The 15,000-nt window shown below is 36.4% G+C and overlaps 1 protein-coding gene across 1 annotated transcript in view; it reads left to right on the top strand.

Annotated features, from left to right (window-relative positions):
* LOC134277763 (uncharacterized) overlaps positions 1-14,667 on the top strand; it is a gene marked incomplete at its 3' end in the record, with an annotated part of 50,306 nt that extends 35,639 nt beyond the window's left edge. Inside the window, exons 35-51 of the mRNA XM_062760074.1 lie at positions 2,933-3,084; positions 3,665-3,853; positions 5,313-5,534; positions 7,400-7,442; positions 7,573-7,730; positions 9,278-9,451; positions 9,603-9,812; positions 9,922-9,964; positions 10,069-10,238; positions 10,330-10,506; positions 10,645-10,863; positions 12,371-12,413; positions 12,559-12,719; positions 12,925-13,101; positions 13,239-13,494; positions 14,202-14,371; positions 14,494-14,667. Of these exons, the coding sequence (XP_062616058.1) occupies positions 2,933-3,084; positions 3,665-3,853; positions 5,313-5,534; positions 7,400-7,442; positions 7,573-7,730; positions 9,278-9,451; positions 9,603-9,812; positions 9,922-9,964; positions 10,069-10,238; positions 10,330-10,506; positions 10,645-10,863; positions 12,371-12,413; positions 12,559-12,719; positions 12,925-13,101; positions 13,239-13,494; positions 14,202-14,371; positions 14,494-14,667 (2,738 nt within the window). The remainder of the gene's footprint in view (positions 1-2,932; positions 3,085-3,664; positions 3,854-5,312; positions 5,535-7,399; positions 7,443-7,572; positions 7,731-9,277; positions 9,452-9,602; positions 9,813-9,921; positions 9,965-10,068; positions 10,239-10,329; positions 10,507-10,644; positions 10,864-12,370; positions 12,414-12,558; positions 12,720-12,924; positions 13,102-13,238; positions 13,495-14,201; positions 14,372-14,493) is intronic.
* Positions 14,668-15,000: the final 333 nt, after the last annotated feature.

Genomic DNA, 15,000 nt, shown 5'->3' with positions numbered 1-15,000 from the left:
GCCCCCCTGGGGCCTGAGGGGTGGGGCCAAAACCACTAAAATTAGTGCAATCTTTAAAAATCTTCTTATTTACTCCTGGACATCAAGCAGTCAAACTGTTTGCATGATTGTAATCAGCATTGAGTCCTCTACCAAAATTGTGAAATTCATGGCCCCGGGGTCAGGGGTACTAGTGTTAGGGTGGGGCTAAATAAGTATATAGTGAAATTTCATGAATTCTTTGAAAATCTTCTTCTCTGCTCCTGGGTATTAAATAAACTAAATAAGTGCATAGTTATGATGAGCAAGAGTGCCTCTACCAAAATTGTGAATTTTATGGCCCCAGGGTCAGGGGTTCTGGTGTTAGGGTGGGGCTCTATAGATTATATAGTGAAATTTCATGAATTCTGTGAAAATCTTCTTCTCTGCTCCTGGGAAATAAATAAACTAACTAAGTGCATAGTTATGATGAGCAAGAGTGCCTCTACCAAAATTGTGAATTCTATGGCCCCAGGGTCAGGGGTTCTGGTGTAAGGGGGGGGGGGGCTTTATAGATTATATAGTGAAAATACATGAATTCTTTGAAAATATTCTTCTCTGCTCCTGGGTATTAAATAAACTAAATAAGTGCATAGTTATGATGAGCAAGAGTGCCTCTACCAAAATTGTGAATTTTATGGCCCCAGGGTCAGGGGTTCTGGTGTAAGGGGGGGGGGCCTCTATAGATTATATAGTGAAAATACATGAATTCTTTGAAAATATTCTTCTCTGCTCCTGGGTATTGAATTAACTAACTAAGTGCATAGTTATGATGAGCAAGAGTGCTTCTACCAAAATTGTGAATTTTATGGCCCTAGGGTCAGGGGTTCTGGTGTTAAGGTGGGGCTCTATAGATTATATAGTGAAAATACATGAATTCTTTGAAAATCTTCTTCTCTGCTCCTGGGTATTAAATAAACTAAATAAATGCATAGTTATGATGAGCAAGAGTGCCTCTACCAAAATTGTGAATTTTATGGCCCCAGGGTCAGGAGTTCTGGTGTAAGGGGGGGGAGGGGGGCTCTATAGATTATATAGTGAAAATACATGAATTCTTTGAAAATCTTCTTCTCTGCTTCTGGGTATTAAATAAACTATATAAGTGCATAGTTATGATGAGCAAGAGTGCCTCTACCAAAATTGTTAATTTTATGGCCCCAGGGTCAGGGGTTCTTGTGATAGGGTGGGGCTCTATTGATTATACAGTGAAAATACACTAAATCTTTGAAAGTTTTCTTCTCTGCTCCTTGGTATTAAGCAGATGAACTACTTATGTAGTTATGATGAGCAAGGGTCCTAATCTTCCAGAATTGTGAATTTCAAGGCCCCAGGGTCAGGGGTACCATAAAGGAGGAGGGGGGACTGTACTTATATACTGAAACTGGATGAATTGTTTGAAATCTGCTCCTTGGTATTTATCAAATATTTTTGAAAAGCAAGGGTGCCTTTTCAAAAATTGTGCAATGTGTGGATCTAGGCCTAAGGGTCAGGGGTTCATGTGTGATTGGGGCATTACTGATCATGCTGAATATTACTGATTACTTGAAATGCATTTTTTGTTCCCCTACCCTGCCTATGGGTATTAAGTAAACAAACTAAGCAACTGCTAAGGGTATTGTTATGATGATCAATGGTGCCTATTTCAAAATTGTGAATGCCATAGCATCTGGATTAAAACATGAATCAAATTCAACCACTGGAAAGTTGTTGCATAATGCTCAGGTGACCTATAAGGCCCATGGGCCTCTTGTTTAGATTAAAGCGCAAGTGACACATGTCTTGAATTTTTATAAGATTTCATCAAAAATTGATTTTGATCACATTCTTCGTGGAGTTAATTATCATTTTGAATACTTTTAGAATCAGATTTTAGCTCACCTGAGCCGAAGGCTCAAGTGAGCTTTTCTGATCACATTTTGTCCGTCGTCCGTCCATCCGTCTGTCTAGCTGTCTGTCTGTCTGTCTGTCCGTCTGTCTGTAAACTTTTCACATTTTCGACTTCTTCTCAAGAACCACTGGGCCAATTTTGACCAAACTTGGTACAAAGCATCCTTGGGTGAAGGAGAATTTAAATTGTTAAAATAAAGGGCCAAGTCCACTCACAAGGGGAGATAATCAAGAAAAGACAAAAATAGGGTGGGGTCATTAAAAAATCTTCTTCTCAAGAACCACTGGGCCAGAAAAGCTGAAACTTATGTGGAAGTATCCTGGTATAGTGTAGATTCTAAATTGTTCAAATCATGACCCCCGGGGGAAGGGCGGGGTCACAATGGGGAATCAAAGTTCTACATAGAAATATATAGGAAAAATCTTTGAAAATCTTCTTCTCAAGAACCACTGGGCCAGAAAAGCTGAAACTTACGTGGAAGCATCCTGGGGTAGTGTAGATTCTAAATTGTTCAAATCATGACCCCCGGGGGAAGGGCGGGGCCACAATGGGGAATCAAAGATTTACATAAAAATATATAAAGGAAAAATCTTTGAAAATCTTCTTCTCAAGAACCACTGGGCCAGAAAAGCTGAAACTTATGTGCACATGGAAGGATCCTGGGGTAGTGTAGATTTCAAAAATGTCTAAATTATGATCAGTGGAGTAGGGTGGTGATGCATTATGTATTACAAGGGGGAAATCTGGTAAAGAACAGAATGGTCAAAGCTTCTCAGGTGAGCGATGTGGCCCATGGGCCTCTTGTTTAAACTCAGTTTTTCACAAGGAACACAAATTTTTGCTCAAATTTGGGATATGTGACCTTTTTTCTCAATTTTAGTGATCACCCATGTGGTCCAATAATATTATATACTGCCGTCAGTAGCACTTATTTTAGCACCATATTTGTAGGGAACAGTATCCTAGAATTCTTCCTACCTTTTGTGTACATTTATGTTTTAATACTTTAAGTTTTATTTTTATCAGGTACAGCATTGAGGATCTTGAAGACAAATATCTTGTGAACATGAAAATAGATATTTGTATAGAGAAAGGACAACCCTGTTTCTTATCCCATGATATTGCTAAAGACTTGTATCTGCCAAAAACTGAATGTCATTGGTCATTTAATCCTTCAGGTGTGTCAACTTCATTATTATAGTAGTTTACTGTATGTACAGCTCTATTAGGTCACAGTCTCTCAGGGTCATCTCAGTCAGACAGATGACTTCTTGTAATTTGCATATTTTTAGGGATGATTAGTGTAATTGTTATTAGGGCCCCACTCTATCTGTCTGTCTATCCATCTGTAATTCTTCCATCCAAAAATTTTCTTTTTTTTCTAGTTACTTTTTTTGTTGTTGACCAATTAAGAAATAAAATGTGTTTTTCTAGTTAGATAGGCAGTTAGACATATTTTGATGAGAAGTTTGGTTCTCTCTGTCATCTAGTTTGGTAGTGGTGGGTAGATTTTGTAACTTTATTGAAGAATAGATTGGTGGTGGTGGGTAGATTTCGTAACTTATTGAAGAATGAATGGGCAAGAGACATGAGATAACTGCTGAGAATGTTCCTATTGTAGAAGTTGCTGCAACAAGTCCACTGAGATAGATAATTAACTTACTCTTGAAGAAAATCCCAAGCATTTTCTTTATCTGTCACATTGAGATAACATCTCTGTCTGGAATGAAGTAAAGGTCAATTTTGTGTATGTTGTAGGATTCTCCATCTCTGAGTGGTACAAGAACATGACCTTGACCCCAGGCTCAGTGCTGTCGACCACTTATCTGTCCATGCTAAAGGAGAGTCTAGGAATCACCAATTTCTTACTGCCCAGGGAAAAACAATGTGACAGGAGGTCAGCTGTCTATCTCCCACAGACTGAGGGTCAGGCTGGATGGAAAATTGGTGAGTAGTTTTTAGCTCACCTGAGCCGAAGGCTCAAGTGAGCTTTTCTGATCAAAATTTGTCCGTTGTCTGTCATAGTCGTTGTAGTCGTTGTTGTCGTTGGCGTTGTCGTCGTTGTAAACTTTTCACATTTTCATCTTCTTCTCAAGAACCACTGGGCCAATTTCAATTAAACTTGCCACAAAGTATCCTTGGGTGAAGGGGATTCAAGTTTGTTCAAATGAAGGGCCACGCCCTTTTCCAAGGGGAGATAATCGTAAATTTAAATAAAATTAATGGCATTTAAAAAAAAAAAAATCTTCTTCTCAAGAACCACTGGGCCAGGAAAGATGAAACTTATGTGGAATCCTCCTTCAGTAGTGTAGATTGAAGTTTGTTCAAATCATGACCCCCTGGGGTAGGGTGGGGCCAAAATGGCTAATCAAAGTTTTACATAGGAATATATAGGAAAAATCTTTAAAAAATCTTCTTCTCAAGAACCACTGTGCCAGGAAAGATGAAACTCAGGTGAAATTATCCTCAGGTAGTGTAGATTTAAGTTTGTTCAAATCATGACCCCCGGGGGTAGGGTGGGGCCAAAATGGTCGATCAAAGTTTTACACAGGAATATAAAGGAAAAATCTTGTAAAATCTTTTTCTCAAGTACCATTGAGACAGGAAAGATGAAAGTTATGTGAAATTATCCTCAGGTAGTGTAGATTCAAATTTGTTCAAATCATGACCCCCTGGGGTAGGATTAGAGATATTTCTATGGAATCATCCTCAGGTAGTGTAGATTTTAGTTTGTTCAAATTATGACCCCTTGGGGTAGGGTGGGGCTAAAATGGGGGATCCAAGTTTTACATTAAAATATATTTAAAAGTCTTCTTATGAAGAATAGCAAAGCCATGATTAGTAGTACTAGTATTTATATTGAAGCATTCTCATGTAGTGTAGAATTAAATTTGTTCAAATCATAACCCCAAAGGGTAGGGTGGGGCCACTATTGTGGAACAAAGAAAGGAAAAAATCCCAAGAACAGAAAAGCTTTGTTTAGTCATATTGGCGTGTAAGCATCCTCATGTATTGAAGATTTAAAGTTCAAATCATGGCCCTTTAGGATAGGGAGGGAAACAATGGGGAATCAAATTCAAATTATTACGAAATAATATATACGGGTAGGAACAAAATCTTTTTATCAATAACAGCAAAGTCATATGCTGTATTGATATGAAGGCATTCTCAAATAGTATTAAAATTGAAGCCCCCCCCCCACTCTCACCTCAGTAAACTTTCAGTTCTGATCTGATAATATGTTTTTTTCCAAGTCGATGTGCTCAGGTGAGCGATGTGGCCCCTGGGCCTCTTGTTTTTATAATTAATCACACAAAATGCAACAAGACATAAAGGGAGACAAATGTTGAACATTATACTAATATTTAAATAGTTTTATGAAATTAATGAAGCCTGTTGTTTTCAGACTGTCCGCTTGATGTGGGTAACATGACCCAGTTAACTAGTTCCCTTCCCATCAGCTGTCACCTGATGAGCCACTGTACTGCTGTGGAATGTTGTCTGGATTTTCAGGATCCTCTACAACAGACAATCCATTTCCTCCTGAATCTGGATCTGTGTCTCCAGACTCTCAAAGTGGGAATAGAGAAACTCTCCTATGAAAAGACACTGTTCTCTTACCAATATGGTGATTAAGATATAAGTGATTTTTATACGCCCATCTTAAGACGGGACGTATTATTTTATAGGCTTCGTGTCCGTCCGTCTGTCCGTCTGTCTGTTAGCTTTTTCGTTTCCGGCTCATAACTTTAATACTACTAGGCCTAGGATTATCAAACTTTGTCATCTGATGCATCTTGGGTAGAAGGTGTGTCGCGCACAAAAAGTAGGTCGCTCTGACCTTTAATTAAGAAGTTATAGCCAAATATGGAAAAATCCTTTCCGGCCCATAACTAGAAAACCATAAGACCTACAATCATCAAACTTGGCCAGTTTATGCATCTTAGGTAGAAGATGTGTCGCGACCTATTTCAAGGTCACTGTGACCTTTAATTTAAGTGAATTTTTAAAAAAAAATGTGTCTTTTGACTATTCATTTACACAACCCAAATAATGTAAGAGTATTGCACTGCTCTTATTAAAAAAGTGTTAAATCAAGAAAATACTTATTTTTTTTAAGCATATACTTGACAGCAATCTAAAACAAATATAATGTATGTTAGAGAAATCCCATGTCTCCCATGAGTGTAATTATCAAGCACTGGTCAAGAAGAATTTTGATAACAGAAAATTGCATATCAAATTAGAGAGAAATTAATGGGTTTTGAGTGCAAGGAGCTAACCGACAGAGTATTGGCGTTATCTATATCCCTTGAGAATTGTGCAAATGGGTAAGCCTGTTTGATTAAGAATAGCTCTTGTTGACTAGCTTAAGTTTTGAAATGAATTTGATGAAAAGTAATTAAAACTAATTTGATATTGCATAATAGACTAATCTGATATTATGTAATATTATTACTTTAAAAACTAATTTAATGGGGTGGGGTTGAATCAGCATGTCCATATGAATTACATACTAAAACCTGTCGGACATTAAATCTCAACCAAAAAAAAAAAAAAAATCTGAGAGTATTTTATATGTTTTTAAAAAAGAATTATAGTAGATAGTGCAGACCCATTCATCTCTTGGCAGTAATGAGTAGACAAGCATCCAGTTAAAGATTAATTAATGAGTTCAATGTAGGAAGGCTAGCTGTCTCAGTCGCTCTGATTAAGCAGCCCTTTGGGGATTAGACAGAAGAACTGCTGGTCAGTTTATAACATATGTCATTTGATGGCCAGCCTTTTTTTTCAAAATTAATTTGGAATAGATTAAAGAATTATAGTAGATAGTGCAGACCCATTCATCTCTTGGTAATAATGAGTAGACAAGCATCCAGTTAAAGATTAATTAATGTGTTCAATGTAGGAAGGCTAGCTGTCTCAGTTGCTCTGATTAAGCAGCCCTTTTGGGATTAGACAGAAGAACTGCTGGTCAGTTTATAACATATGTCATTTGATGGACAGCCTTTTTTTTCAAAATTAATTTGGAATAGATTAAATTGTTAAGACTAATTTGATGATGGGCATTTGACAAGGTCTAACACAACCAGCACAGAAATCTATCAGTGATGTAATATTTATTATAATTGATGCCTACATCACAGGGGATGGATAAATATTTTAAGGAATGGAAAAATCATCGAAATCTTAGAATCAAGGTTGATGTGATTTTCTTGCACCTAAACTGTTCAAGAAAATTGTAATTTTTTGACGGGCGTATCATGCTGTGGCGCGGCACTTTATTGTTTGATTGTAGTGGTTCTGCATTATACTTGATATTTGTCTATATAGAAAATTTATTACTAAGGATTCACATCAATTATGATGAAGAGCATAAATGTGATATAGATTTTCCTTTGATTTTTCGAAATGAGATACCCAGTTGAAAACATTTTTTAAAAGCTTCTTTTAAATTTACTTGGTCATTTAAAAGTTTAAATGTTTGTATAGGTGTGGAGGACAGCTTCATCTTGATGGATGTGGTCCAGTTGAGGTAAGTTTGGTATCAACATATGACGTGATATGACGTGTGTATGCTTTGTACCAATGTCCTTTCATGTCCAGCTGCGGATATACATTTCACTGAAGTAAACAAAAAAGTTTTGTTAATTTACATTAAACAGGTACAAAATTGAAGATATTGACAGGAGTGACTTAGAGTTAACAGCAGAAATCAAGATATGTCTAGAGGAGAAAACTTGTGTCTATGAGTCTCTTTTGTTCGATAAACAGAGGATACCGAAACCTGGGTGTAACTGGAACCTAAACTTTACAGTACCAGGTTTGTCTTCTTTGGAACTCTCTGCTTTTATCTGACCTCAACAAGGCTTAGATGAGTTTATGCTACACTTATGGGTCCTCTTCTTAAGATTTTATACATTTCTAAGGTTACTTTTTGCCATAAACTCCACCTGAACTCTAAATTTGCAGCAGCTTAAACCTGATGCATCTAGAATTAGTTTCTTTAAATAATGCTTGATATGCTGCATCTGTTCTGTATTTTGTCAGATACTAGCAAGATTTAAGTTTTAAATTAAAGAGATCTCATCCAACAGTTGCATGACCAGGATCAAAATTATAATGATCATGTACTGGATACGGGATTATTTTTGCTTCATGGTGTTATTTTCGACATAAGATGATTACCTATTGTAAATTTATCTAGACACAGTTAAATCTGTCTTCAGTGAATTTGCATTATTTTAGATTTGCCCATTTGTCCATAGGGCAAACAGGGTAAAAATGAAACAACGATAATTTCATGGCAGCCTTACTAAAGCTGAATTAATCATTAAGGTGTTTTAATTTCAGTATTATAACTGCATGTATCTCTTAAGTCTTGCCCATCACATTTTTATGCGCCCGGATCGATAGATCCCAGGCGAATATTGTTTTTGTCCTGTTTGTTTGTCTGTCTGTCTGTTGTCAACTTTAACCTTCGCCAAAACTTTTGAACCATAAGAGATAAAGACTTCATATTTGGTATGCATACTCCACTAATAAAGTTCTTTCAAATGACATCAAGGTCAATGACCTTGTGACCTTGACTGTGACCTATATGCTAAAAATAGCTTTTTCAACGGTTTGTCATAACTTTTGAACCATAAGAGATAGGGACTTCATATTTGGTATGCATACTCCACTATTAAAGTTCTTTCAAATGACATCAAGGTCAATGACCTTGTGACCTTGACTGTGACCTTTATGCTTAAAATAGCTTTTTCAACTGTTTGTCATAACTTTTGAAAATAAGAGATAGGGACTTCATATTTGGTATGCATACTCCACTAATAAAGTCCTTTCAAAAGACATCAAGGTCAATGGCCTTGTGACCTTGACTGTGACTTATATGCTAAAAGTAGCTTTTTCCTCTTTTTGCCATAACTTTTGAACCATAGGAGATAGAGATTTCATATTTAGTATGCATACTCCACTAATTAAGTTCTTTCAAACAACACCAATGTCAATGACCTTGTAATCTTGACTGTGACCTATATGCTAAAAATAGATTTTTCCACTTTTTGACATAACTTTTGAACCATAGGAGATGGGGACTTCATATTTAGTACGCATACTCCACTAATTAAGTTCTTTCAAACAAAACCAAGGTCAATGACCTTGTGACCTTGACTGTGACCTATATACTAAAAATAGCTTTTTCAAACTTTGTTGACGCTGGGCGCATAGTGTTTCACAAACACATCTTGTTTTTAATTGATACAATATGAATGTACATGTAAATCACTTGAGGGGGCTTGCCAGCTGACTAAGACAACTGGAGCTCTTCCAATGAAATTACATACATATACTTTTTCTCTTTTAATATAGATTTCTCCTTGACAAATTGGTACAGTGGTATAGGTGCTGATATTGGATCTCAGCTCTCCACCCTGGATGCTGCCAAACTTCTAGAAGAACTTGGAATTGCTAAATACATGAAGGGGGTTCCTTGTCAGAGATCTGGTCCAGTATACAGTCCTGCTGTCAATGGGTGGAAAAAAGGTCAACACTTTTACTTTATTATCAGTAATTAAAACATGCAGGCATTTAGTATAAGGGATACATTTAGATATAAGGTACACATTCTCAACTGATATGTAATTGTTACATGTGTTCAATGTTCTGTAAGCAAATTCCAGTTCTACCATTGTAGACTGCCAGTTGGAAGTTGATATGATGCAAATCTCTGACTCCGTCACATGTCTGGTGAAGGACTCCTGTACCTCAGTCAGTTGTTGTATGGATGTTGGATTCATGAAGACATCATTTGAATCTTATCTTACATTGGATGCCTGTAACTATTGGATGGAAGTTGGTATTGAGAAGCTGTCATTTAACATCAGTCTCAAGGATGTGACATTGGGTTGGTATCATGATAAAACGTATTGGTAAATTGATGTTTTAAATGGAAATGTTCATTTATTTGTCCTTGCTGGCAATGGATGAGAATTCTTCTTGTCTTATATTTTCAGGCATAAAGAATCAGTTCTACCTGAACAGTGTGATTCGTATTGAGTAAGATATGTTTTGTATTTATTCCTTTTTATTGATATTTGCTTCGCAGCATAAATTATTAATGGCACCTTGGAATTAACATTTTTTCACAATTTTTTTTCCAGTTACATGATTGAAGATTTGCCAGTGGAGAGACAATTTAGAGTATCCCTGACATTAAAAGCTTGTTTTGAGGCCTCTGATGATTCTAAATGTCTGATCAACATTGATGTCTTCAAGAACACCCTGGTGCCCAAGTCAATCTGTGACTGGACTGCAAGTTTTTCTACTCCAAGTATGGCATTTCCTATTGAAAAAATATGTTTTGGGAACAAGCAACTTTAAAATGTGGTCTCTCATATTTATTACAATTTTTCCCATTACAGATTTTGACCTGGATGCCTGGTACAGTAATCTTGGCATCAGTCCAGGATCAGTTCTCTCCCTTGTCAATAAAGACAAGCTGTTGAATGAGCTTGGAATCCGATCTTATTTAAGTACCAATCCTTGTTCATTTACCTCTCAGACCTTTAGTCCAGCCAACAGTGATGGATGGAAAAATGGTAGACATTGCTCTTTATTGTTTATACCAACAACAAAGAGAGGAAATATTGGCTTTGATGGTGATATCTTCTTTCCACTGTCTATCTTGAGGTGACATACTGGGTTTTAAGCTGCAATTCCTTTTTACTCCTTTGTAGATTGTAAGAAAGACTTAACTAATGCTCTTCCTACCCTGCCATCCAATGTGAGATGTAACATACCGTCCTTTTGCACTGGAGTAACTTGCTGTATTGAGGAAAGTAAAGTATTAAGGAGGCAACTCACAGTGGGAGTGGAACTAGATGACTGCAACCATGTCCTGACATTCCAAGTAGAACAACTCAAAATCAAAATACAGCTCCATGACTATTCATTCGGTAAAGTGTTTCTCTACTTAACAAATAGATGTATTTTACCTCATCATGTACTTAAATGAGTCCATATATGGTTTACTTAGTTTTATGAAAGTATGAAGTACATACAAGTCAGAAAACAGATAGTTTATGAAATCCAGAGCTGTCTTCAAGTACTAGTGCACTTTTTTAACAGACTTTTATTTGAAAAATGTTCATTTAAGCTGCAGGTTAATTAAATGAAGTTATTCTTTTTTATATTTCCTTATTATACCCCCCGCAAACGAAGTTTGGGGGGGTATATAGGAATCACCTGGTCCGTCTGTCTAGCTGTCCGTCCGTCCGTCTGTCTAGCTGTCTGTGCAATCGTGTCCGGTCCATATCTTTCTTACAGAGGGACATTAGAATCTTCTACTCCACACTAAGGGTGTGTCATGACCTTGACCCAAGGTCATTTGGGGAAGTTCAAAGTCACTGGAAGAAAAATTTCATAATTCATGTCCGGTCCATATCTTTCTTATGGATAAACTTGGTAGGTTCTCATTTCACACAAAGATTGCCCATGACCCAAGGGTGTGTCATGACCTTGAATCAAGGTCATTTGGGGAAGTTAAAGGTCACTGGAAGAAAAATTTAATAAATCATGTTTGATACATATCTTTTATGGATAAACTTGGTAGGTTCTCATTTCACACAAAGATTGCAAATGACCAAAGGAATTGTCATGACCTTGACCCAAGGTCATTTGGAAAAGTTCAAGGTCACTGGAAGAAATTTTTTACAATTCGTGTCCGGTCTATTTCTTTCTTTTGGATAAACTTGGTAAGTTCTCATTTCACACAAAAATTGCCCATGACCCAAGGGTTTGTCATGACCTTGACCCAAGGTCATTTGGGGAAGTTTAAGGTCACTGGAAGAAAAATATCATAATTCGTGTCCGGTCCATATCTTTCTCATGGATAAACTTGGTAGGTTCTCATTTCAAACAAAGATTGCAAATGACCCAAGGGTGTGACATGACCTTGACCCAAGGTCATTTGGGGAAGTTCAAGGTCACTGGTAGAAAAATTTCATAATTTGTGTGCGGTCCATATCTTTCTTATGGATAAACTTGGTAGGTTCTCATTTCACACAAAGATTGCCCATGACCCAAGAGTGTCATGACCTTGACCCAAGGTCATTTGAGGAAATTCAAGGTCACTGGAAGAAAAATTACATAATTTGTGTCCAGTCCATATCTTTCTTATGGATAAACTTGGTAGGTTCTCATTTCACTCAAAGATTGCCCATGACCCAGGGGTGTGTCATGACCTTGACCCAAGGTCATTTGGGGAAGTTCAAGGTCACTGGAAGTAAAATTTCATAATTTGTGTTTGATACATATATTTATTATGGAAAAACTAACTTCTGAAAAACCCAGCGGGGGATATTTTGTCCCATTTGGACAGTTCTTGTTTATGCTTGTGTTTAAAATTATTTTGAATTGTATTGTTCTTGAAGTCTTATAAAAGTGGTTTCTTATAATTTACAGGTGTAACTGAAAAAAGATACTTGATGAATGTAGTTCAGTTTGAGTAAGTTTCATTCTACAGTACAAATATACATGAATGTATACATTTAGATTGGAGGATGCAACAATTTAATTCAAACCCATTTGACTAGAACCCCCTCCCCTCTTCTTCTAAATTCTGTCATAATTTTTATTTTATGAAAATTCAGGTTTAGAATAGATGAAGTTCCTGCAGAGAAAGCTTACAAAATATCAGCCTCTCTAAATGTTTGTTATGGAGTAGGACCCTGTACCGTAGATTCCCTACACTTACTCAAGGATTTTAAACTTCCCAAAACACTGTGTGAATGGGGCACTGGCTTTCAGAAAGGTACAGAATACAGTTGTAAAATCTTTTTACAGTAAAATTAATTTCAGTGTTGAATCAATAAAAAACACATGAAGCCATGTGTCATTTAGAAGTATATCATTGACATCTGCAATTTGCCCTTTATGCAATAAAAACCCCAGCACTTTTTAGCAGTCTAAGTTAGCTTCATAATATATGATTACACATGTTTAATGTTATATTTCAGATTTTTCTGGAACCTCCTGGTTGTTGGACAAAGGTTTAAGTCTTGACTCAGTCCTGTCCTCAGCTGATGCCACTGACCTGTTATCAACATTAGGAATACAGGACTTCCTTAAAACAGCTGATCAGTGTGACCGCAGTAGTTCTCTATACAGCCCCAACATCAAAGGATGGAAAAATGGTTGGTCTTATTGTTTTCACTAAGTTATATTGATATTTCTTAGTAAAGGTTGCTTGCTGCATTTAATTCCAAATGTGAATACATTACAAGAGATAAATGAACTAACTGTTGAATGAAATAAGATTATTGTTTTATAGAGTGTCCAAACACTGGTGTCCCTTCACCCTTGCCAAGCTCAGTCTCCTGCCACATCCCACAACTCTGTACTGGGATTGACTGCTGTGCAGAAATTGGATTTCTGGGAGGTAGAACTATCAATGTACAGGTCCTAATGGACCCGTGTGAAGCCATCATGAGTCTCAACATAGAAAAGATGCAATACAACTTGACACTCTTTGACTATGACTTTGGAACAACAGATCATTTCACACTGCAGGGAGCCATAAGAATTGAGTATGTACAATTCATATTTATCATATCCTAATGAGTAATGTTGTAGTGGAAGTGTGCCTGACAATTGGATATTCATGTTTCGTGAAATTCTTCTTTAACCCTCTTGTTAGGCTGCATTTTGTTTTGGAAATTACACATTGGGCAATTAAAGTGTTAGGATGTATGAAAACATTTTAAGAATGGGATGCTTAATCTTAAAGAAATCATTTCTCAGTAATATTCACGCTTTGTAAATCTTGCAATTATTCAAAATAAGATGACTTTTAACTACTGTAAATCACTTTTTATTTGCGAGAACTTTTTTTGCGTAATTACGCAAGACATTGTGCTCGCAAAAATTTAATTCTCGCGTGTAATAATATTCCTTAAGAATATATAGAGCAATAACCAATATTCGTGAAAATTTTGTCTCGCCAATCAAGAGTCAATTACTATCTCGCGAAAATAAGGTGTCGCTAAAATTTAGTGATCTACAGTATTTAACAAACAGTAACAAGTAAAGTAAAACAAGCTTATAGCAAATATGCTTGTAATGAATTATAACAAAGTTATTTTCATTCTCTGTAGAATTAAACATTGTGAGAGTCTGATGGATATAAGGAATTATTATAAGTTTGATTTACTGTAATTGCATGATTGTGTATGTCTAGTGTTTAGTAAGATCAATGAGTGCCACATTTAAGACCTTTTGTTTTTGTTTTGCACAGTTTCAACATCCAGAATTTGGTCATACAAAGAAAGTATTTAGTCAATATGAATCTGAGTTTATGCTTAGAATCCTCCAATCCCACAGCCTGTGTTTACTCAGCAGCTATCTTCAGAAACGCCCTGCTACCAAAGAAACCATGTAATATGAACCTCGACTTTATCAATCCAAGTAAGACTATTAATCAGTTCACTGGTAAATAAGTTGTGATTTTGTGTGTCCTCAATATAAAACAAAAATGTTTTACCTGTTTTTAACCTTTATTAAAAAAAGTTCTTTTAATCATGTAAAAGGTTTTGACCTGACATCATGGAAAACCCTGAATAACTTTGGCCCTACCCTATCTCCAGAGGAGACTAAGTTGTTGTGGAGAGAGATTGGTTTAGAGGAATATGTTGGAGTGGGGTGTTCTAAGTCATCCCCACCCTACAGTCCTCACACACACCCAGGCTGGAATGTCCCCACAAGTAAGATCCATGCTTATTAGGTTCAGAATATCTACAGTAAGACTGAATTTTATTTTTGACAAAATAAAATCTTCATATAATACTGGCACTGTCTTTAGTGCAAGAAATCTTTGCAAGGCTTGCCATTTGCTTAAGGGTTTCCATCCCTAATGGGACCAAATTCTCTACCTTTAAATGTCCGTCAAGTACATACCGGTAATATTCTGATATTATATTAAAGCATTTTATAATGGAAAAGGATTGACCATGAGAAAGTTTAAAAAATTTCATTAATTAAGCAGTAGTTAATTAAAAAAGATTGCATTGAAGTCTATGGGAAAAAGCATTTTTTCA

Source organism: Saccostrea cucullata, unplaced genomic scaffold (genome assembly GCF_032062105.1).
Source record: "Saccostrea cucullata isolate Sc308-1 unplaced genomic scaffold, CSIRO_AGI_Scuc_v1 ctg773, whole genome shotgun sequence".
In the NCBI taxonomy this organism is placed as follows: Eukaryota; Metazoa; Mollusca; class Bivalvia; order Ostreida; family Ostreidae; genus Saccostrea; species Saccostrea cuccullata.
The sequence above is the reverse complement of the archived record's forward strand: the minus strand, read 5'-3'. Positions and strand labels throughout refer to the sequence as shown.